The sequence below is a fragment of the Leptodactylus fuscus genome, chromosome 5 (genome assembly GCF_031893055.1).
Source record: "Leptodactylus fuscus isolate aLepFus1 chromosome 5, aLepFus1.hap2, whole genome shotgun sequence".
Lineage (NCBI taxonomy): Eukaryota > Metazoa > Chordata > Amphibia > Anura > Leptodactylidae > Leptodactylus > Leptodactylus fuscus.
The window spans coordinates 207,973,364-207,997,777 of NC_134269.1; the positions used below are offsets into that span (position 1 = coordinate 207,973,364).

The 24,414-nt window shown below is 43.8% G+C and overlaps 1 protein-coding gene across 7 annotated transcripts in view; it reads right to left on the reverse strand.

The window, feature by feature from the left end:
- The window catches only part of SCUBE1 (signal peptide, CUB domain and EGF like domain containing 1), a 139,325-nt gene that overhangs the window by 42,518 nt on the left and 72,393 nt on the right, over positions 1 to 24,414 (reverse strand). For 2 of the 7 annotated variants that reach the window (XM_075275123.1, XM_075275122.1), the window contains 3 exons: positions 15,555 to 15,680; positions 12,540 to 12,656; positions 4,854 to 4,943 (listed from right to left, as the gene is read on the reverse strand). The exons of 1 other annotated variant lie outside the window; for it this stretch is intronic. In XM_075275123.1, the coding sequence (XP_075131224.1) occupies positions 4,854 to 4,943; positions 12,540 to 12,656; positions 15,555 to 15,680 (333 nt within the window). The remainder of the gene's footprint in view (positions 1 to 4,853; positions 4,944 to 12,539; positions 12,657 to 15,554; positions 15,681 to 24,414) is intronic. 4 more of the 7 variants (XM_075275126.1, XM_075275125.1, XM_075275124.1 and 1 more) reach the window with 3 other exon arrangements.

Below are 24,414 nucleotides of genomic sequence, written 5' to 3' on the forward strand. Positions count from 1 at the left end.
AAAAAGTTCCAACTGCGTCAGAATCAGTGGAGTGGTACTTACTAAAGGCTTGAGGATCTCTTTAAGAGAGGAACAATGAATTCGTGGACATGTCAGATATATCAAGGGACCATGACTGGCTCATCCAATTGGACTTTTTAGGACATGGGTTACTGACCTTATGACATATAAAAGAAGATTATTATAAACTCCTTCAACATTAGCATTTGCTTCTTAAACTTTATATGCCGAAAATTACATATTTTTATACAAAATCTAAAAGTTGATAGAATGGGTTCAAATCCACTAAAATGGCTCCTACCCAGCTTCTAAAAGATATTATTTAACAGAATTCTGTCCAGACTTTCCTTTCCCATCTTCCAGAACAATATTGCATTACTGGCACAAGCAAACCTCGTGCTTTTTGGCTTCAGAATCGCAGAGAGTGTTAAAGTAACGAAGAGTCCAGAATCATCCGATCTAATGAGTAAAGTAGCTGGACGGAGAACGGGGCTGGAGAAATAGCTGAGCTCTAGCAGTGACATTCTAAGTGGTGGACTAATATTCTAGGTGACTGATACACCACCTAGAAAAAGGATGAACTAGGCTGGTCCATGAGTATAGAGTAAAGGTGGGCTTACGTGAGGGGTAACTGGAATCGGGTCACGTTAAAGGATAGGTCATAAGGTCCACAAAAACAACACTGCTTTATGGTAGACATACCACCACTTCCGGTCTAGAGTAATAACATCTATAGATGAAGTTTCCCACTGGTGCCCCTCCACCATGTTTAAAACATAACTTAACAGTTCTATGTGCCCATGAAGGAGAAGCATAGCCCCCACAAAACTGACCAATTATCAAGCACATAGCAGTGCCTACACAAGATCATAATGTGCCCATAGCTTTCCCTGGCCATGCAGCCATGTTAGTCATATCTAAGTACCCAAGAGTGGCACCATCTTTAAAGGTGCCCATACAATTGGGCCAGCTCCCCAATAACCATATCAATGTACATTAATGTCATGCATTACATACTCTTGAAAATGTACCGTTTCGAGCAATAGAGTGCATAAGTAATGTCGTAGGGGGCCTCATCTCTATGGTTAATAGTCGGAGGTCTCAAGTGGAGGGACTCATCCTCTATGCCCTAACAGGATATAGTAATAGCTCATCTTATTAGGATAGTCCCTTTAAATCTTACTGCCAATGCCTGTGGTGCCCCAACTACATCTAGACATTGGGCTACATGACCTGTTGTCTCCCAACCTCCTGTCACCAAATACAAAACACGTCCACATTGCCCTTCAAGATACACAAAGCTACAGAAATTGGGATGCTAGGTGGCCTACAACAATGTTCTTGGGGAACTTCTTTTGACTTGTTGCATGATCTAAAAGTAGAAGCCAAGAAAACACAACAGTTGTGCTTGTAGATTGAAAAAGGAAATCCTAAGAAACATTTCTTCTATATCTTAGACATCCAATAATAGGTCCTCTAATTCTTACTGCTGGTCCATGAGGTGTCCCACCACACTTAGGAGGTTGGAACTAGAGGTTGGGGAGCAACTTGTGGCCCAAAAGAAAATGAAAAAAACAAACCTCAGGTCCAAATTTTCCATAAAATTGGCTATAAAACTTGGGTTGGTAGGAGGCCCTTGGGAAGGTTCTTGGGAATGCATCAGTTGACGTTCTCCACGGCCTAAACCCTGGAAATCACAACAGTTGTCCTCATGCACTAAAGTTAATGTGAAATCTTTAGAAGCTTTTCATCTATATCTCAGAAAAGGTCCTGTAGGGTTAATGACCTGGTAGATAACCCTGCCTCGCTTAATGGATCTAGAAAAACTCTAGCTGTACTTTTGATGGACCTTTGTCACGAGGCTTCATAAAACCTAGAAATACTGGATGGGAACGCCGGTCGACTGGACAAAGAAGTCTAAAATGCCTTAGATGTCTGTGAAATGTAAAGAAAAATTGCTGAGGGTAAACCCAAGCGCGCGCTGCTGCAATGCGCTCATTAAAAGATTTTCTTCTGACTAATCAGGAGCAGATGCCTTCCAGAATTTCATAAGTCAGGATGGTGGCTTTTAAATGTGACAGTCAGCAGAGCAGGAGAGTGATATTAATGACTTGCAAATGGAACAATACGCAGGACCATTAGCGTTTGGCATTCGGTGAGAGTAAGCCAGAAAGGTGAAATCAAGTTTATGGGTCAGATGTTTTTTATGTAAGCTACAGGGTGATGCAAGATAGGGAGGAGAACTTGGAAAGTGCAGAAATGTCCACATCGACACTCATCCCTCAAACATAAAGAAACAAAAAGTATAGTAAAAAAAGAAAAAAATACTACTCGATTTTTATACAGTGTAGGAAATTTTTCCCTGACTAGTCTTCCACACGTAATGGTCTGCATTAGAGAGTAGCCCCCTCCCCAATCCCAACTAAAATGGAAGATGTAGATCTATGGCCAACCATGAATGGAAAAACCACCCTACTCAACATTAGACTCACTAGATTCACTCGTAGAGGATCATATTTAATCCTACAATAAGGGGTGGCCAACGCCATCTTCGATCTGCTCGCCATCTTCCATCTACTGTACATCTAGTCCAGTCAATGTCCCACCCGTTAAAAACTTTTGAAACACGACGGATATCAACCAAGCCAGAGTCTCCTCAAGTCATATTGCAAGGATCCTTAATGGGTCAGATGTTAAAATACTGGAGGCATCAGCAAGTAGCTCTCTTCCAAAGAAAACAGATCTGTCTGTCTATTGCCACCTCTAGGTAGACCAGTAAATCAGTCTCCGACCCATTAAAGAGCCTACCAACCAATCCAGAGTCTCCTCAAGACTCCACCAAGGTCTACGTTCTTGCGATGCCACCATCTCTTTGATGTGTACCCTCGAAACAGACCATCATGTACTCTTCAAGAGGGAGACAAGCCACTCATTGACTTTTGAGGCAAATCTCTTGGGGACAATAAAGGATGGGGCATGAAGACATCCGGTCTACTGTCTACTTTGCGGCGTAATCTTCAGATTGTTGCCCGATTGCATCCAAACTGGGATTTGACTATATTAACATAACATGTATGTCCACCCATGAACAGAATAATCATAGACAGACTACTTGCTAAGGACTTGACATATCTGACAGCCATTGCAGTTGCCAGGCAGTGTACTTAGCTTCAAGCATCAAATTTCTCCTTTTGGCTCAAAACATGACCATCATTGTCTTAGGGTCTACCTTCCTTTCCAAAAATAACAACTCTTGTCCTTTGGTTTGTGTCTAACATTGCCTCATTTAATAAAGTGCAATACCAGGTATAAGCCATGACCAACGGTGGCACTATTTTGGGGGGAAAAAAACCCAAACGACTATTCACTCTTATTTTTTTAATAGTGACCTTTACATCATTCATGGTCAACCTTTAGAACGTTTGCTCAACTATTCTATTGTGGATTTGCCGGTAGATAATTGTTATGACCGATCTTCCCATCCTGTACGAAAGATTTCCATGAATGAACTGGCTGACTTTGGATAGGAATCTTGCTAATGAATATAAACGGAAAAAGATAGTCATTAGCTTCCTGCGAGGAACCTCCTCTCACGGATTCCAAAGCTTTTGAATCACACCAACGTCAAAGCAAAAGATTCTTGCTACATGTGTTCAAATAAACACTCGAAGAGAAGGAACTTGCCAAAACCCATTGAGTAAAACTGCAAATATTCCCGCTATTTTTCCACTGAATACCACCATTACTGTTTAGTATTCAACTAGCAGGAACATTTCTTCATGCCGAGGAATAAATTGATATTTTTAAACTACCGGGAAACCTAAATTACCATATTTTTATATGCCATGTGGTTAAAGAGGTTGTTGATATTGGACAATGCCTATTTGCTTAAAAATATAAGCATGTTCCAATACTGGAACCCACAACGATCATTTGTGGTCTGTACGGAAACCTAGAGGCAAGCGTTTCATTTTTCTGCAGTGCCCCCGCAGGGGTAATAAGGCATTACACTGAAATCAGATCAATGGGGTTAAAATTCTCAGAACTCCCACGATAAACAGATTGAAGGGATTTTAGCCGTATATCTAGATCTACTACCACTTCATTCTTTACCAGGCATAGCCATTACTAGAGTTACCTAGCTGTGCCTAGTAAACAATGATGAGGACATGGTGCTTGGCCACTTCCATCACCGGAAGGTCAGGGGTGCTGGAAGTTGGGCCCATACAGATCCTGAGCATAGTCAATCATTTCTGTAGGACCTATCCAATCTAGTTCTCCCACCAAAGCCAACCCTATACACTCATCTGTAGACAACCTTGCTTCGGAGATGTTGCTCCCTAAATACTCACCACAACCACCTGGATCTCCACAAGAAGAAGAGTACCTTAGGCAATCTTAACTAACAACTGCTCTGGTCAACCTTGTCCCACCAAGAACCATAAAGAACTATTGGCAAGTCTTCCCTCTAACCATGGAAATCTGAAAAAATCTGAATAGCTTGAAGTTACCACCATTCTAACCAAGCATGTGTGTTGTGTTGAGGGTTTACCAATCCTTCAGGTCAAATATGTTGAGAAGTAATTGAGGAACAGACTTGGAATTGTTCAGAGGATAGGCCAATGGAAGTCAAAGGCAACTAAAAGCCCATATAGGAGATAATGACCCTGAATAACATCTCCAGTTATATATTTTTCAAAAATTACCGAATATAATTTGTGGGTAAAAAAATTCCATAAACTACTAATCTCTTGGGCAGCTTTAGATACACCACATACACACGAACACACCGACACATGTAACACACAAGTACACATTTCTTGTAAAAGAGAAAAGTGGAAGAAAAATGTTACCCATAAGGAGTCTCCGTTTCACCCGCTTGTCCACATCAGTAACTGACGTGGAATTGTACTCAGAACGCTCAATTGCAGCCTCATCCTTTTCTAAAACACAAGTAAGGGACAAACATGGAGCATTTGGTTAATCAAAAGCCCAAACTTCTACGACAGCCTCTTGGCAATGGACATCCAAGTCTACAAGCCAGCGGTGATAGCATGGAATCCCTTACGAAGAGTGTTAATCCCCTGCAAAAGCCCACCAGAGAAACGATTAGTGGCCCCGGGGATGACGAGTGAAGTGGAGAAAGGATCCCATTAATATACCAGGTGGTGAAAGAAAAAACAAAAAGTGAGTCAAGTTCTCGAGAACCAAGAAGAGCTCCAGTCAGTGACACACAGTGTGAGTAGACAGTGCACAGTCCGGTGATGGATGATTAAAAGACACTTAGAGATGGACCTTTTAATAACGTGACATAGAGAAGGCACACATAGCATGCACGGACACGACCCAGACCACAAGAGGAGAAAAAGAAGAGAAGGAGATCATTTGGGCAGTGCTGGTTGCCTGCTTGTCTATGGAATACACTTAAGTAGACATTCAGATGTTGCAAAAATAGATTCTAAAAATTGGTCAACATGCAGTGAAGCAAAAAAAAAAGCAGCGGAAGGATATAGGGTAAGTTGTGTGTGCACGACAGGTTCCATACAGCATCACAAGGAGAGGAGCATTAGTGGTCTACAGCAGGTTAGATGGACAAGACAACACAAGGAAGGGTGACTTAAGAAGCAAAGGATCAGTAGGTTAATAAAGCCATGGTAAGATGGAGACAAAAAAATGAACTGGATGGGTAGAAGAAGGGGTGTGAAGCAGGATAGCTTTGCAATGCCTCGGGAGAAGGAGGATCTCAATACTTTTTGTATCCACCAATTCTACATTAGATGATTTGCAAATTGGCACCAACTTTTCTCTTGCCTTCGTAGGGCAACGATAAGGGGAGGTAGAGGTTGTAGTCACACTTGGGCCCTACTATTTGAGGGGGCCCAAAGGCCTCAGGCCCACGGCAGGTGGGAAGGCCCGTTACATACTTTGGGGGCTTCGAGTTATGCCTCCATGAAACGAGTCAAAATTTGAGTTCACCATCAGAAGGCCCCCCCATATACATACTGTTGAAATTGTCAGGTCTGAGGCCTTGAGATAAAAGTTTTTGTATTAGTAACACTACAATCAAATACCTTTTTTAACAAATTAGTGTCCATGGTTTAGCCACAGGTCAGCTACTAAGTAGATCATCATCACTGATGACCCCTTTAATGTGGAGGAAGATGTGGTCAACCAGTTATTTGCTCAACAGCTACCACTACAAGGGAAATCTAGTATGACACAGTGACCACTTCGATGAAAGTAGACATTGAGAGCCCAGGACCACCACGGCAAGTGCCACTTTTTTGTTCATTGTTTTGGGCTCTCTTCCAAGTCCACCATCCCGAGAGCCACTATCTCTTCAGTGACATCCGGACTGGGGTGGTCCTGGAACAACTTTTTTTTTTAAATGGGGCATTTCGTGTTACTTTTTCTTTCAAAAACATCTCTTTCCCATGGGTTTGGACTGGTAATTCATCCCAGTCCCATTCGAGACCTTTTTAATTCTTAAAAATCGCATTGACTGTAGGCTAGGTTAACCAAAAATTGTCGCCCAATTTGCAGATCATCTTATTTTTGGTTAGGGCAGGGTGGATACTACCTAAATTTTAATTTTCGTTACCGGGAACGGGATTTTCACATGCAGCGAATAAAATAGAAGAAAGTCAGGTGAGGCAAAGAGACAAATGCATTAAACAAAAAGAAAAAGGGGTAGTACTTGTCTAGCATTGCAAACGGTTGGCGGTCTTGTAATGATGCCATGGGGTGCACCATACAAGCTAGCAAAGTGGGTGGGGGAGGGTCAGGAGTGTAAAGGCTCAGCTGCCTATCTCCGGCAACACTACATGGTTGAGTGAACGACACGTTTGACAAGTTCTAGATTAGATAAGGCTGCAACGAGGCTCTTTTTGAGTTTTATTTGATATCAACTTTTTTTTTTTTTTTAATTATTCATAAAACATCACTTTTAAGACAAGACAGGCAATCAGGGACCATCACCAGAAAGCAGAGTAAATTCAGAACGAAAAATTAAACAAGATTAAAAAATAAAATATTAAAAAAAAAAAAACACATTAAAACCAAAAACAAGCTTATTCCAACGGGGAAACCAAAAACAAACTGAATAGAAGAGGGAGGGGGAGGGGTGGACGCAGGGAGCAAATGTGATTGACAATAGGAATGTAAACATGGACAGAACGTAATTCATTGACAAGATTAAAAAACATCAGAGTTTTTGTCTTCAGCGGGTCTGTAGGAGAAATAAACGCAAGGCTCAGATGTATATTTTTGGAACTGTTACACAAAACACAAAGTCGATGTCGTCCTCGTTGAAAATATACTTTTTGGCAGATCAATGAAAATTGTTTATTTTATAATAGACAGCAAAATTTCATGCACGTTATACATAAAAGCGGCAAAAAAAACGGAGAAAAAATCCTCAAGGCTGAACACAAATACGTAAAATATTCAAGATTAACCAAAAAGTTTCATCAACGTTTATAGGACCCAATGCAGTCGACCCTCTATTGGTGGTCACTGGAGATGAGAGAGTAGTATTCGATCGAGTGGGTGTTTGATCGAATCATACGGTATTCGAAATATTCGTACTCGGTAAAAGTCGTTTACCGCTTGGTATTCGACCCAGTAAGAGTATTTCGAATACCGTAGTATTCGATCAAGTACCTACTCGATTGGATGCTACTCGCTCATCTCTAGTGGTTACCAGAGCATTATCGAGGTCAAAACTGATTTCCAACGATAATTTTTTTCCAGAATTGGTCAATGTTTTTAAAATTGGAACCCCAAAAATTTATTTTCACCTATCCAGTTGATCGTGAAAGTCTAACCACTTGGACTCTCACTAGAATACCGGACTGGTATCCCCTGTGATCACGGAAGGCCCAATGTGGTAGGAGACCCATCGATCAAACCCATGTTGATAGACAACAACCCCCTTAATATCAATTTTTAATTTCAATACCATGTTGATTCTGGGTACAAAATTCAGTACCAAATAATACTTATTTATAACGGTTAGAATTCTCTACCAAAATTTATCAAAAACATCAAAAATAATTCCATAAGAAGATTCAAGTTCTGTGGAACTCTCATTGTTTGTTGGCCATCCACAGAGTGCCCTGAACTGAAGACTTCAATGATAGCAACCACCTATAAAAGGCTGTAGGTGTTAGGCAGTGTATCCCTTGAAACCAGTGTGCCGAAAAATTACCTGGTAAAATAGCTCCATATCCCATAATATGGTTTATGGACAAAGAACTCTCTTCAGGACACAACCTCTCTTAAAGGGGGAATCCAGGCCTAAAGCCCAGGCAACTATTCACTTCTTGGTGCTCACAGAAGACCCGGACTAGCTAGAAATCTCTAATACTATATTCTAGATATTCTTCTTTTTAGGTTGCTGCCAAGGGATTCCACTGGTGACTAGGGTTGTGCGATAGGGATCGAAAAAGATCGGATTTCAATCGGCGATCGAGTAAATTTCACGATCGCGATCGGAATTCCGACCCGATCTTTTCCAGCGGGATCGAGATCGGAGGTTATCTCAAGATCGGCTCAACCCCAAAAGTGACTTTTCCCATAGAGAAGCATTGACTAGGGTTGAGGATCGGATTTCAATCGGCGATCGAGCAAATTTCACGATCGTGATCAGGATCAAGATCGGCTGGAAAATGATCGGAAATCGGATTTTAAAATCGATCTTGAAATCTCAAGATCGGCTCAACCCTACTGGTGACACTAAAGGGGTAGAGATTACAGATTTGGTAAATCGATGGTGATCCAAAATCATGGACTCCATTGATGGCCCCTTCTCATAAGGTTTCTATAGGAGAGGCCCTCTAATGTCACATAAGAAGGCCACTTTTGGGTGGACTTTCCCTTTAAGAAAAAGTAAAAAATTTAGATGCTATCCTAAAGCTGAACTGGAAATGACTGAGTGTCTGCAAAGGAACAAACACAAGGAAATGTTAATGGCCTCGGGGTCATTAATCACAAATTTCTAGTTCCACTGCCTGGTATAATTGAATTCCTTTAAGCCGAGGTCAGTTTGCACGCGGCGTCTTTACCCGGCTCGAAGATATTACAGACACGGCTTAAAAGATTTGGAATTGTCATAATATGATTTTGTATCACATCATCAGAAACCTGAATCAAGTGCGATGGAAAAACTCTCTGGACTGTGTAAATACTGTGCGCGGCAGAGGCGACAAGGAGACACCGGGGAGGTGCCGAGGGACTAATCTTCCATCGGTGAAGACTCCGTTCTCTTCCCACATGTGTTCTAGTCTCTGATGATGATGTGGAAATGCAAAAAAATTGGTTGAAAGCCATGAGTTTTTGGTTAGAAGCGATGGAACAATGTGCGGATTTCCAAAAATGAAGATAACGGGGAGGTAACAAAAAACTGTACTAAGACCCAACATTCATATGAGATACCGGACAATCTAAGATATCCGATAGCCTGGAAGATAAATTTCCATCACTCGGCCCAATGACTTGGTTCTCTTTATTATTGGACACCTCCTATGGTGTACATGCCATAGAGGATCTCTATGCGAGGTGCATTTGGCCCCTACAGGAGAGGGGGCCAAGCCTTGGTGTACGTGCCATAGAGGAGCTCTATGCGAGGTGCATTTGGCCCCTACGGGAGAGGGGGCCAAGCCTTGGTGTACGTGCCATAGAGGAGCTCTATGCGAGGTGCATTTGGGCCCTTCGGGAGAGGGGGCCAAGTCTTGGTTGGTTCTATCTACTTGAGTGGGAAGAGATGGGGCAGAACTCAACTCTCTACGGAACGGGAAGTTGTGTGAAGGGGGAAACCAATCTCAACCCCTGCTGTCCATTGGAGTTATTTTGACCCATCAACCTTTAGCCTTGATAAGTCCCAGTTAAAAAATAAAGGGGGTGAGAGCTCAGGAAGAAGCTTAGTCCTCTAATGTCAGGTAACATATTAGAAGGCCAATTTTGGGTGGACTTTCCCTTTTAAAAAACAAACAAAAAATTAAAATTCTAAAATTTCGATGCTATTTGGACCCCTCCATCTACCATCTTTCTGTCTAATTTCTATCTTCTGTACGTAGGAGACCCTCCACCCCCTCCCCATCACCTCCCTTTTCTCTAGAACTTTACATTCCGCTCCTTCAACACGTTGTGCACATAGCTCCGCGTCCACTAATGACATCCATTCTGGGAATCGGACGGCTGTATATTTACTGGAGCTGTAATTACAATTCGCTGTGGGACCGGTACAGTAGTGCAACGTGTTATTAGCAAGAGCTGCAAAGTGCAGACGAGAGCACCGGCAGGTCATATTGTCATGAAGGACCTACACGTCACCTTCTCCATGAACAGCAAATATGTCAGAGATCAGAATGATGGGCAATGGCAGATCCACAAGTTAGTTGCAATTCAATGTATTTAGTCACCTGATCCCTCTTTATAGTATGTGGTTGGTCACATGTAATGCTATATTTCCCCTGTAGTGGCCGCTGCAGAGAAAACGAGAACCCAACAGCAACTACCACAGGCAAAATCGGCACAAGAACATTCAAGGCTACCCAGGTCTTGCCACACAAGAAATATCCGCACATACCAATTCAGCCAATCAACGGCCACATCAACGACCCAAATAAGACAATGATTGGTTGAGAAGGCAGTACCTGTGTGGCAAAACCAGTAGGGAACCGGGGCAGCATCAGATTAGGAGTAATGTGAGTATCGATTCTTTAATTTTATATCATTCTGAGCCCACTGCCACAAAAATTTTTTTCCCAACTGGAAGATCCCTTTAAGGGAGTTGTGAAGAGCTAGGTCTGCCTTTTGTTTTATAAACAGCGCCACTCTTGTCCATGATCTGTTTTCTGGTATTGCAGCTTATCCCCATTCAAGTAAATTAATATGAGCTGCAATACCAGGCACAGTCCATAGACAGGAGTGGCGCTGTATACACAAAAATAAGCAGACCATTTTTTCTAATCCTGAAAAACCTGTTTGGTCAACTTATCTGGTAACTTTTCCCCCCACAATATTCACTGTATATATTTTTTTGATTAATAGAAAACAGACAAAAAGTATCAAAATAAAAATCGTACACTGCAATTCAAAAAGTGTAGCCAACATTTTTCCCATCAGAACATCAGATTTTAAAAAGGGATGGTGTCACCAGAACCCAACATACCACCCCAACCCTGCAGATAGATAGGTTACTGTCACCAGAACCAGCATACCACCCCAACCCTGCAGATAGATAGGTTAGTGTTACCAGAACCAGCATATCACCCCAGCCCTGCAGATAGATAGGTTACTGTCACCAGAACCAGCATACCACCCCAACCCTGCAGATAGATAGGTTACTGTCACCAGAACCAGCATATCACCCCAGCCCTGCAGATAGATAGGTTACTGTCACCAGAACCAGCATACCACCCCAACCCTGCAGATAGATAGGTTAGTGTTACCAGAACCAGCATATCACCCCAGCCCTGCAGATAGATAGGTTAGTGTTACCAGAACCAGCATATCACCCCAGCCCTGCAGATAGATAGGTTACTGTCACCAGACCCAGCATATCACCCCAGCCCTGCAGATAGATAGGTTAGTGTCACCAGAACCCAGCATATCACCCCAGCCCTGCAGATAGATAGGTTAGTGTCACCAGAACCAGCATATCACCCCAGCCCTGCAGATAGATAGGTTAGTGTCACCAGAACCAGCATATCACCCCAGCCCTGCAGATAGATAGGTTACTGTCACCAGAACCAGCATATCACCCCAGCCCTGCAGATAGATAGGTTACTGTCACCATAACCAGCATATCACCCCAGCCCTACAGAGTTCACTGCCTCTTTTGCCGAGATACTGTCAATATAGTATTGATATTTTTAGAGCACTGAGGGCTATTCACAAGGGGAAATCACTGTGTGGTTCTGGTGACAGTAACCTATCTATCTGCAGGACTGGGGTGATATGCTGGTTCTGGTGACAGTAACCTATCTATCTGCAGGGCTGGGGTGATATGCTGGTTCTGGTGACACTAACCTATCTATCTGCAGGACTGGGGTGATATGCTGGTTCTGGTGACACTAACCTATATATCTTCAGGGCTGTGGTGATATGCAGGGTCTGGTGACAGTAACCTATCTATCTGCAGGGCTGGGATGATATGCTGGGTCTGGTGACACTAACCTATCTATCTGCAGGGCTGGGGTGATAATCTGATTCTGGTGACACTAACTTATATATCTTCAGGGCTATGGTGATATGCAGGGTCTGGTGACAGTAACCTATCTATCTGCAGGGCTGGGGTGATATGCTGGGTCTGGTGACAGTAACCTATCTATCTGCAGGGCTGGGGTGATATGCTGGGTCTGGTGACACTAACCTATCTATCTGTAGGGCTGGGGTGATATTCTGTTCTGGTGACACAAGCCTATCTGTACGGTTGACATGCTGGGATTTGGGGACATCCCCTTTAAAAGTTTTTCTAAGCTAGCAATCGTCCCCTAGATGAAACTCATGTGTACTACAAAGGGTTTACAACTTACCGATACACGTTCTACCGTCTGAGTGAAGGGCATATTTCTGGTGGCAGCCACACACAGGGCCCGTGTCCGTGTCGTCGCAGGTGTGCTGACAGCCTCCATTTCCGTAATTACAGGTTACTATTTAGACCCAAAAATACATGTGCAAACATAAACGAGAAATGTTACTGACAAATAATTCGCTCCTATCGAGAGAAGAGAACAAATCCATCTAATTCCCAAGTACAACTTGTTCTCCCTTTCGCGGGTACCAAGTTACACAATATATAAACACATTAGACCAAAAACATCAGGATAGATTGGCCGGGCTGCGCCGTATCGGCAGGTTAGGTACAGGGTGTAGATTTAGTCAATACAGATCAGACAGAACTAAACGATCCCACAGGAATCCTCCGAGCAGCCATGCCCCAGATCAGCATGTGCGAAGAAATCTTAGGCTGAGGCCCCACATTGCGGAAATGCAACTTTTTGTATTGCAGATTTTGCTGTGGTTTTTTGAGCCAAAGCCAGGAGTGGATTGTAGGGAGAAGTATAAAAATTTCCTAGGTATTTCCAGCTCCTTTCGTGACTATTCTGGTCTTTGGATCAAAAAACTAATATGTATGGCCACCTTAAAGGGATTCTATCATTAAAATGTTTTTTTCTTTTTGACTAACACGTAGGAATAGCCTTAAGAAAGGCTATTCTTCTCCTACCTTTAGAGGTCTTCTCTGGGCCGCCGTTCGGAAGAAATCACGGTTTTCTTTGGTATGCAAATGAGTTCTCTTGCAGCACTGGGGGCGTCCCCAATGCTGCAAGAGAAATCTCCATTGCCACCTTCATCTACTTCTGGAACAGCCTCTCCTGGCGCTGGGGTCAAACTTCTACGCATGGGCAGTCGACTCTGCCATCGGGCTTTGGGCAGTGCCGACTGCACATGTGCGCGGCCATTTTCTTGTGGCCGATTACCCCAGCTTACTGTGTAAGCGTCCACAAGAAAATGGCCGCTTACAACAGGCGGGCATGCGCAGTTGGCCGACTGCACATGCATAGAAGTTTGAAGCCAGTGCCGGAAGAAGATGCGGGGAAAAGCCGTTCCAGAAGAAGATGGAGGCGGCACTGGAGATTTCTCTTGCAGCATTGGGGATGATCCCAGTGCTGTTTGAGCGCTGAGGACCGCCCCCAGTGCTGCGAGTTAACTGATTTGCATACCAAAGAAAACCGGGATTTCTACCGAACGGCGGCATGGAGAAGACATTTAAAGGTAGAAGAAGAATAGCCTTACTTAAGTTTTAATGATAGAATCCCTTTAATGGATTTCCAAAATTCCAAGGAAGCCACTGTAGCATTGCACCCAAAAAGTCTTCGAGGGCTTTTCAAGGGGCAGACATGGTTGACCATTGACCAGTCAAGATTACAATATGGGGATATTTACGGTAACAATGTGTAAATCTGAACCACAACCGAACAAACCCCATAGGAGAATGTTTTTGTTTGTCACACAGACCCTTCTTTTGGAGGGGGGGGGGGGTTCTTATTATGTTTATCTTTTTCTTGAAGTCAGGTTATCTTGATAATTAAACATCAAACGCCGTATCTCAGGATAGATCAGCAATTATCATTCACCCCGGGCCGCGTCTTGTCTTGATCCTTCATGTTTATCTGGCATTGTGAGCTCGAAACGTTTGAGATATGGAATTTAATACAAATATGGTTCATTAAGATGTCGGTGGAGAGCCAAGAATGTGATGCAAACTTTCAAAGACTTATGTTAATAGCGTGCAAACAAGTTGATGCCCAATTGCACTATTCTTAAAGGGGTTCTCTTCACTAAAAAATAGAGGCGTTAGAAGAGTCCCTGGACAATATTAGCAAGTTGATCGCAAAGCGTCCTCCAGCTGGGAACCCCATAATATGTTGGATAACCTGGCAGTAAGTGTTTAATTTCCCTGCAGTGCCACCACAGGTGAAACTAAGTATTACACCATGTCCATTGTAAACAATAGATTGACTGTGTAATGCAGGACAGGACAGGTCCTCCAGAGTGAAAGGTGCACTACACAACTACAAGACAAGATTTCAGAATCCTAAACAAGGGAACCTCTATTAAAGGGGTTGTCCAGGATTTGAAGAACACTCAGGGTCGGTGTAAAACGAAAAAATAAAGCCTATCCCTGATGCGCCGTGGTACAGTCTGGATCCCCTCTTCCTCCAGTGCAAGGATTCACCACTTCATTACCAGAGACAGCGGAGGTCACCAATTGGTCTCAGCGGTAACGTGACCTCTTGGCTTCCGGCACAGCGAGCTTCAGCATGTAAGGAAGAGGAGCATAATGGAGCGACAGGGATAGAGGAGTATGATTTTATTTATTTATTTTTTTTTGGGGGGGAGGGATTGTTTAACACTCACGCTAGCTGCCCCTGAGTTTTCTCCAAATCGTGGACAGCCCAGGAATGACAGATTTCTTTCAAGAGGCCAGGCAGGGTGAAAAAAATATTTTAAAAAATTTATAAAATGAAGAAACACACATACTCACCTGTCCCTGGCTCTCCGGGATCTCCTGCCCATGTCCAGTCCTGCTCGCTCAGAGACTTGCCCCAGTAGAAGTTTTTACCACTGACCATTCGTATGTGGACGTATGAGTGACATCCCATGTCCTTTCTTTAGGCCACTGATTGGCTCCAACGGTCTCATGAGGCAAGGACTTCTGCCAGGACAAATCCCAGGCGCCGCTGGACCTGGCCATGGCGGAGGACAGAGAGCAGAGGACAGGTGAGTATGTGTTTTGGGTTTATTTTAATTTCTCACCTTCCCCGGCCTCCTGGCAGAAATCCATACTTCCTGGACAACCCCTTTAACTTAGATATCTGTACATAAGAATGACATGGATACAAGCAGAGATTCACTTCACGTTCTTTGGCGTTTTCCCTCCCTTTTAGCAGATCCAATTTTGGTCCTGCAGGTAAGATCACGCACCATACCGAAAAACATTATAAGGCAGAATTAGGATATGGGAAGAAAAAAGGTCAGCTACCTACATGTACAGTCCCTCTGGTTCTTTGCAAGCTCGAAGCCCGGGCGACACTCACATGCCACTCCCACTTTTGGCGCTTCCCGGCAGATATGGGCGCAGTCGTGGTCTTTGTTCATGCAGTTCATGCCTTCTGTGAAAAACAAAGAAACACATCAAGGGAGGAAGTTCTAGGAAAACATATTAATATACATATCACAAGCCCTGGGAACAAAAGATCAGGATCTAGACATCAAAAAGTTAATTGACAGTCATACACACATGATGGTTTGGTTTAATCTGTATGTGCATCTTAATCCTTAAAGGGAATGTATCACCAACTTTATTCTATTTTCAGTCTATGATTATGGGGGTGGCCATCTTGCCTGAGCTTCACTTCTGCTCTTTTAACAGCATTTAGTGATCTGCTTTACAGCAGAGTCATAGCCATAGGTAGCAATAGATTGGAGCTGACTCATTGAAGTCTATGGGACAATTTTCTAGATGTGCCTTGTACAGGGAGGGGGAGGAGATCAGCTGTGACATCTATTGTCAGTAGTGGATGTAATGCTTACTTCCCAACTGTTCCAGATTCAGCGGGACAGTCACGGATTCTGGGTCCTGTCCCGCTGTCCCAGTCGGCATGAGGTATGTCCGGATTCAATTCATCTGTATCCTCCCCGGACATAGATGAGATGAATACAGTGGTGGACACGGTAGACAGCCCCTACTTCACCACTCTGTCCCCTGTGTGCTCTGGCCCTGGGAGTAGTAGGTGCGATGTGATGACGTCACTCACATCGTACCTGTGGCTCCCTGAAGACTCCGGGGGGGAAAAGAACTCAGACAAAGCAACAGGAGAGCAAGGAGAGGTGAGTATTATTTTTAGGTTTATGTTTGTTACCAGCGAGAAGATGTTAAACTGGAGGGACAGATGAAGGGGACATTAAACTGAGGGAAGATAGAGGGGGTCAGTAAACTGTGGGAGCCCCAAGAGGGTGACATAACGTACGGGTGACTGTAGGGGCATTGGTAAAAGACAAATGGATGGGAATGGATGGAGTCAAAGGAGAAGTGGTTGGGGTTAAATTCTTTAGATGTCGCAAATAGTCTTCCATAGCTGGCCAACGGTAGACTTTGGCTTCTCGAAAGCGGATCGATCCTACTGGATATTTCTGACCTGCTGTCAACAAAAAATACCAGTGCTTGGTATATTGGTAATCTGTCAACCACAACCAACCTGGGGCCCTAAGGGCATTGGTCCCATATCCATCACTAGTTCAATGGGAGAATCTCTACAATTGCTCTAGTCTACCATTGTGAACTTGCTTACAAAGAGAAGGTAAAAAGCTTATAAAGATGTCTTCAAGCTCGACAAAGAAACTTGTATAAGACGGAGATAAATTGCACATGTCGTGGGGGAATGTAATGCACAGCCTGGAAGGTCAGCGATATCTCCAGCACCCCTCCTAATGCTGGATATATGATAGAATAGATTGTGCCGGTCACATGTCACTAGATAAACAAATTAAAGTCTACACAGCAAGTCCATATGGTTCCAATTGCTAAATAAAACAGCCTTGGTAACAATACAATCATCTCCTGCAGATGGGATTGTGATTTTAGGTTCACGGGATACTCCCGCTCTGCGTGCAGGCCAGGAAAAGCACATCTGTCATTACACCTCAGACCGGGGCCTTGTCTGGAGGATTAAAAAAGACATGTGCGGCCCAAGCGTACAACTTTATCATGTCAGCAAGAAGAGAAAGAGGGGTTGTAGGCCAGGGAGGATGAATGGATAACAGTAAAGGGGCTCATAGGGCACCCAAGTCACCGGCAAGTCCTGGGGTTTAGAGCCCCAAAATTGGTAAGATCAGTCCCATCTGAGTTGAAATACTTTTAATCTGCCAGAGATCGGTCCTTTAATCCTTTCCGGCATCTCCTGGCGCATGCACATTGGCGATAGTACACTTCGCATCAGCACATACATGCAGTAAAGTGAGGTGTACTGTCCTTGGCTTTACCGGTACAAGGAGCACGTCCAGAAACTGCCTGAGATTATTATGGAACGTATCTGCAGTGTGTTATAGTAACTGAGTGATAGACGGGACTGAGTTTACAAAGGTCTAAGTAGCATTCAGCGACAAAAAGGCACAATGCGCATGCGCCGGAGTCCCGGAGATTAGTCCCGGACTTATCTCCTGCATATGACTAGTGACTCCTCCACAGAGTAATGGATGGGACCCCACGTTACTAGGCCTAAGGCCACAAATCTCAGCAGCCCGCTACTGGTTTAGAAGCCCGAATCTGCTGGCCGGTTCCCGTGAACATTTCACAACTCGCCAACTTGTATTATTGTTCCATTACCAGACGGTTCACTCTTACGATCAGTAACTAGTAATGGTTAAAAATATTGTACTACGCAAAAAACCTACAGCTATACATTGTATTCAGTCATATGTGTTCCTATGGTTATAGACTACAAATACACCGTTTGTGTAGTCTGATCTTCCTCCAGGTATTCGTTCTCCAGTTATTTAATCCCCGTTCTATAGTCTGTAGGTCAACAGGAGGATGAAAACCAGATGGAGAGTAGTAATGGGGCAGATAAGTGCTGGAGATCAGAGACTGAAGACACTTGTACAAGAATAGTCTGAATCAAACAGTAGTCGTGCGTGTGCTACTGCTCCATCCTTCTCTATAAGGCCATCAGAAGTAGCCAAGCTCTATACTAGACATCAGTACAAGTGAATTTTGCATTCAGGTGACAACTTTGATGGGAGAGACCATGATGTCCATGTTGGTTGTCGGACAACTTTCCAAGACTTCAAAGGAGCCTTCCTGGGATTATGATATTGATCATCTGTCCTTCAGATAAGTCATCAATACCAGATCTGTTACACAGTAGATGAGGTTGGATGAAGACACAGGACCATCAAGTCCAACCTATGACCCAAAAGTGTTGGGTCATGAAAAACTCCATGAGGCTTATGCCTATGGGAGGGAGCACCACTGGTTAAAGGGGCCGCGTTGTTTGCACAAGTGCTATAGCCTGTGATTGGAACGGCGTTGAGCTGCAGCTTGGCCGGTTGACCAATGGACGTGACATGATGGACGGTAGATCAATGGCCTAAGAAGAGGAAGTGGAGCTCACCCAAGTGTGTTACCAATCTATCAATGATGGTCTATCCTAAGGGCAGGTCACCAATATTATAGTTCTGGAAAAAAAACACATCTAAGAGTCTTCAAGGGCTCTCCAAGGACTTCTATAAGTTACTTCATGTCAATTTCTGGTGACGTTCGTAAAATTTCCTTACAGCTGACGGCTTGAACCTATTCTCCCAAGTTTCAATTGATCTTCTGTTTTCTAAAGCCTCCAGATGAGTGTAACCTTCATCAAGACAGAGTTCACGGGTGCAGATAAACCAAGGAACAGACCATATTTGTCCTTGAGGAAAGGCTCCTTTTTCTCCATCCACAACAATGGAAGATTGTGCTATTCTAAAGATGCGGCTTCCATGGAGACGCCATCAATAACATTTTCTGCATCACTTTCCTTAAAGGCGTCCGAAATGCTACAAGCCCTTGGTCAATGTGGGAAAACAAGAACAATTATCTTGTCTCTCCGGACAGCAGAGCAAAGCTGTTTTTAGCCTCATCAATGGAAAATTACGTAGAAAAGGGATGAAAAAGAAAAACTTTTTGAAGAAAACTTTTCCCCCCCTCCTTTCTTACTGTGAATGACGACGTCTCTGGGAGCGCTTTGTAGTTTCTCGATGGTAAAACAAACAATTCACGTGGCTGAAAGGGTCTAGTGTGGCGGCACAAATAGAATGGGCTTGAATGACCGATCTGATGCAATAAGCTTCGGGACATCAAACGGACTTTCTCAAACTTTTATTGTGTCAAGTACAAATCGGCCATTTGCGAGACACTGACAAGTTGTGAACTTCAGCCGCTTCTCACATGTATTATAATGCAGATGCCAACATCTACTAATACAGACGCCTTCTCTACTGCATGTTTTCTCGAAGCCCTAGCTTGAGGCTACTGAAAAACTCAATTTCTGGAGGTCAATGCAGATGTTTTTGGAAGGTACAGTAGATCTTCTCAACTTTGGTCAACTGAGAATAGTTGTGTAGGCCTCTATCTACCTTCTTTCGAAAAAAGCTGCTGGCCCACCAATGGTCCACCATGTTCAGGTACGATAAATAGGCTACGAAAACTCGTTTAGGTCACTCAACTCTATTGTCTGACTGTAAGGAACCAGTTCTAGTGAACCTGTGGTCTTACTGTGGTTATACACAGCAACCAATGTGGACAAGCAGAGATGAAGTGTAAAGTATGTGGCAAGACCTAGGTAGTAGATAGTAACTTGAGACATGAATGTTACCGATCCCTATGTCTTCCTTTCTTCTTGTTACTGTTTTACCCTAGAATTCGGTCAACCCGAGGAGGTTTCTGAACTGAAGAACCTGAAGGGCTGGTAAAGGGGATCTACATAGTTACATAGTAGGTGGGGTTGGATGAAGACATCAGTCCATCAAGTCCAACCTAGAAACCTACAATCCCCCTACAGTGTTGATCCAGGGGAAGGCAAAAAAACCCACAAGGCTCATGCCAATTGCCCCATTTCAGGGGAAAAAATGTCTTCCCAACTCCAAGTTGGAAGGTGCAGAACAGTACCATAGATTACTATATATTCAATACATACACACATCTATAACCATAGGGACACTACAAAGACGACCCTTTACCACCTCCACCGATTTCGACCCTTTGCATCCATCAATAGGCGCTGGTCCTTTGATCCTGGCGCAGTTGGAATTCTCTCTCTCGAGCCCCCACCATTCTTGAGCAATCATTTAGTTAGGTTTAGCACCCAATAGGCTAATTAGCTTCTCTACTATCCAGTGGGCGGTCCCAGATCATCTCCTCCAGCCCAGGACCGCCCACCTGACAGGAGAGAGCCTAATTAGCATATTGAGTGCTGAAACGGACAGCTCAGATTTCTCAGCAATGGTGGGGGCTAGAGAAAAAATTCCAACTGCACCAGTATCGGTGGAGAGGCGCCTTTTGAAAAGGGTGCAAAGGGTTGGAGTTTGTGGGGGGTTCGCGTTAAGGGACAAAACATCTTATCTAAATGTCCAGTGCTAGTATATCCAATACCAACACACAAACCTGGCAAGGCATTTCACAATTTATGCTTCGATATCAATCTTCTGAGCATTACTCGTAATCCGTGAGTATATATAATGTTTATAAACTTTGAGGTCTACCCAATGGAAACACAGGAAATATCTCACATAGCTTTGTGGAAACATCTATAGTATAACACGTTCTACACGCTATGGTTTTTAAATGTATTACTACAAACTTCCTAAAACCGAAGACTGAAGAGAGACTTCAGTCATTACATAGCAGTGTGTGACAACCAATGGGTACCGTAAAACACTTGGCAAGCTTGGCATTACCCAAGATGGAGAGTTCCAATATACAGTTCACTGCTTATTAGAAGAGTTCTCTGGCTTTGATGCCTTGCCCTATTATACCTCCACCATCCATCCATCTATCCATCCATCCATGTTATATCTCAACCTTCCATATATCATACCTAAACCTTCCATATTTGGATTGTGGTGATGTTCTACTTAAGGAGTCCATCTGTATAAGAGCCGTCTGCCCAGCTTACGGGAGTGGCCAACCATGTTATGTGTTCGGTGGCTTGCTGATTCCACCATGATGGACTATGTTGTAGAAAAGAAAGATGAGAGTGTTGGATTTTAACAAACCTGGTTCTTTGTTCTCAACAAAGGGATCTGGCAGAGACCCCAAAACACACGTGTACTTGATCGGTAGCTATGAAGAACTCATGCATGGTTTTTATCTTTATCTCTAGGCTCATTTGCTCTGCACATTTAAGTTGTCCAAGACATTACAATGGCTGACCCTGTTCAAGTTAAATCTACAGAGATGTCCTCCTACACAAGAGATTTGGTCACCAGAGACAATACTATTCCCTTTCAAGTGGAAGGAGTCAGGAACATGGTGGTTGATGCTGTGGTAAATTTAGTACTAATGGAGATCTCAAGACTTAACAAAGACCTTCCACAACCATCACCAACTCCAAATCTTCATATTCTTCCAACAGGCGCAGCCCCAGCACCGTTGTCCAACAATTCTTTCCCTAGTCCCCACCGTTCCTGAGCAATCATTCCTATTAATTTTAGCCCAATTATACTCTTTACTGTCAGGCGGGTGGTCCTGGAATAGAGAATAATTGTGCTAAAACGAATGGAAACGGCTGCTCGGGAATGGCGGGGGGCTAGAGGAAAAATTTCAATGGTGCCAAAATCAGTGGAGTGATACCTATTAAAGAGTTGGAGCTGTTGGATGCGGTGAAGGGTTTTCTTTAAATGGGGAGTTCAATATGGATGACCTATACCGAAGACCCAACAGATCATCAGGTCAGGTGAATGCTCCTTCCACGTCACAGGTGATATTCCAGAACTTAAAAGGAGGATGTACTTTTTGGCCAACTTTTTGGGTCAAACCAATGGTGGACAACCCAACCAGCAACAGAAATAAACTCTCTGGGGAAACTACAGGAGAAATAAACCCGATGGGTTATTTATGTAGGTGCCATCTGCCCTAATAGAGGAGGATCCAGAATCGGGGACCCCATGTAGACAAAGATCATAAAGCATATAATGCAATATCAAACGGCTCACTGACAAATTCAGCTCTGCTACATCGGTTATATATGTGAAGGTTGAATATGTGAGTGATGAATCCGGGTAGTAAAACCATGCCAAAAATGCTGCTGTCCAGTTATGAAGGAGAAGAAAAATAGCATTGAGGTATTTATACCGCCAAAATGAAACATGGAACGGAAAATAAATATTAAAAACATTAAAATCAGCAATTATGTCTCCCAAAAATACCTTCTATGTCCGAGTGAGGAGCCGTTTATTTTACATGTAAGTACATCACTCATTTTAACGGGCCCCAGTCTGACAGGAACAGCTGGAGGGAGATGTAGAAAAATAGAAAACTTCACCTAGTACGGAATACCCAGAAGACAGAAAATCAATGTTCTGTCTACAAAGAATACTGGGAACTAGTGTAGTACTGATAGCGCGGGATCGAAACACACTACATTACTGATCTAACCGTGCAGGGGACCCTCTGGGGCCACACATCAGGGTGCATATCTCAATCTACTCTCTACGGAGAGAGCCCCTGGGGGCATTGGGGCAAACCAAGACAAATAGATTAAGACCGGCATTAAGTATGCCCCAATTCGAAGAAGGTGAGGGATGTGATGAGGTGCATCTTAGCTGTAAGAATTGACCTTGTCCCAAAAATCCCCCCCCCATTGTCACTGAACTGATTTGAACTACTCTTAGAGTTGTTGTCTAAAGGGTCTTTTAACCCCTGTATGGGCATCTGGACTTCGCTGCAGGGAAACCACCAGGTCACTCCCTCTTGGCACTCTGTTCATTGACAGATGATCCAGACAGAGAGAAATGGTAGAGCGAAACACCCAAGGCATAGGGGAAGAGACTGTCAGGAAAGAGGCAGAGGTCAGGGCAGGCAGAACAGGCTGTCAGGCCCCCAACGATTGGACACTTATCCCCTGTCCTGTGAATAGTGGTCAAGTGTCCATAGTGGCACAACCCCTTTAAGGCTCCTTCCTTCTTGGGAAGATACTTGAGAAAAAGGCTGGCTAGAACCCATGATGGTATGATCCTGGTTTGTTACGTAACTCTGTTCTGCCTGCCCTGACCTCTGCCTCTTTCTTGACCACGTGTCTCTTTACCCCTTGCGTGCCTCGCTCCAGCATTTCTCAAACTGCCTGGATCATCTGTCATCAAAGAGTGTATGGCAGGAGGTAGTGACCTGGTGGCTTCCCTCCTGGTCACTGGGGGATCTGGAAATTAGGTCCCCAGCGACTGACATGTATCCCCTGGCCTGTGAATAGGGGATAAATGTAATGGGACAGCCCTACACATGCAGAAAACGGACTGGGAACAGACTGCAAGGTTTACAGTTTCTTAAAGGATCAGTGTGGTGCTGCTGGAAAACTGATCACTTTCACTAGGTTTCCCCAAGGCCTACCGAAGGGAAGGTCTTAAAGGGGCTCTATCAGCAAAATTATGCTGTATGACCCCCACATATGCATAAAACGGCTATTCAGGCACCGCTAATGTTATTTTAACACACGCCCCCCCCCCCCCGTTTTAAAATAACAAAGTATCTGCAGATTATACTTATCGTGCACAGTGGGCGGTCATGCACTGTCCAACGTCATCTTCTGGCACACCTTCCTATTTGTTCTTCTTTCAGCGATACCCTCTGGTCCTGGCTCTTCCCCAGCTTCATCGTCCTCTTCTTCGGGCGGGATTGGTTCAAATCCAGCACGTGCACAGTATCGCTTGCCTCAAGGACGTGAGCGTACTGCCATTGAGAAAAATGGCGCCGGAGCGTGCGCAGTAGTGCTCCGCAGGATTTGAACCAATCCCGCCAGAAGAAGAGGATGATGAAGCCGAGGAAGAGCCAGGACCGGAGGGCGTCGCCGAAAGAAGAAAGAAGAGGAAGGCATGCCAGAAGATGACGTCGGACAGTGCATGACCGCCCACTGTGCACGATAAGTATAATTTGCATATATGTTTTTATGGTTTTATTTTAAAACGGGGAACAACTTATAGTGAGTTCATTTTTAATTAACTACCAGGTTTGTAAAACGTGAACGTATTACAAACCTTAGGTGACTATTTCACACAAAAGAATCATAATATCAGACCATAAAATTATGTTGTAGAAGGTCCTAGTTCAAGACAATTGATGGACAATGGCCAAGAGTTTTTTTGGGCCCACAAAAAGGG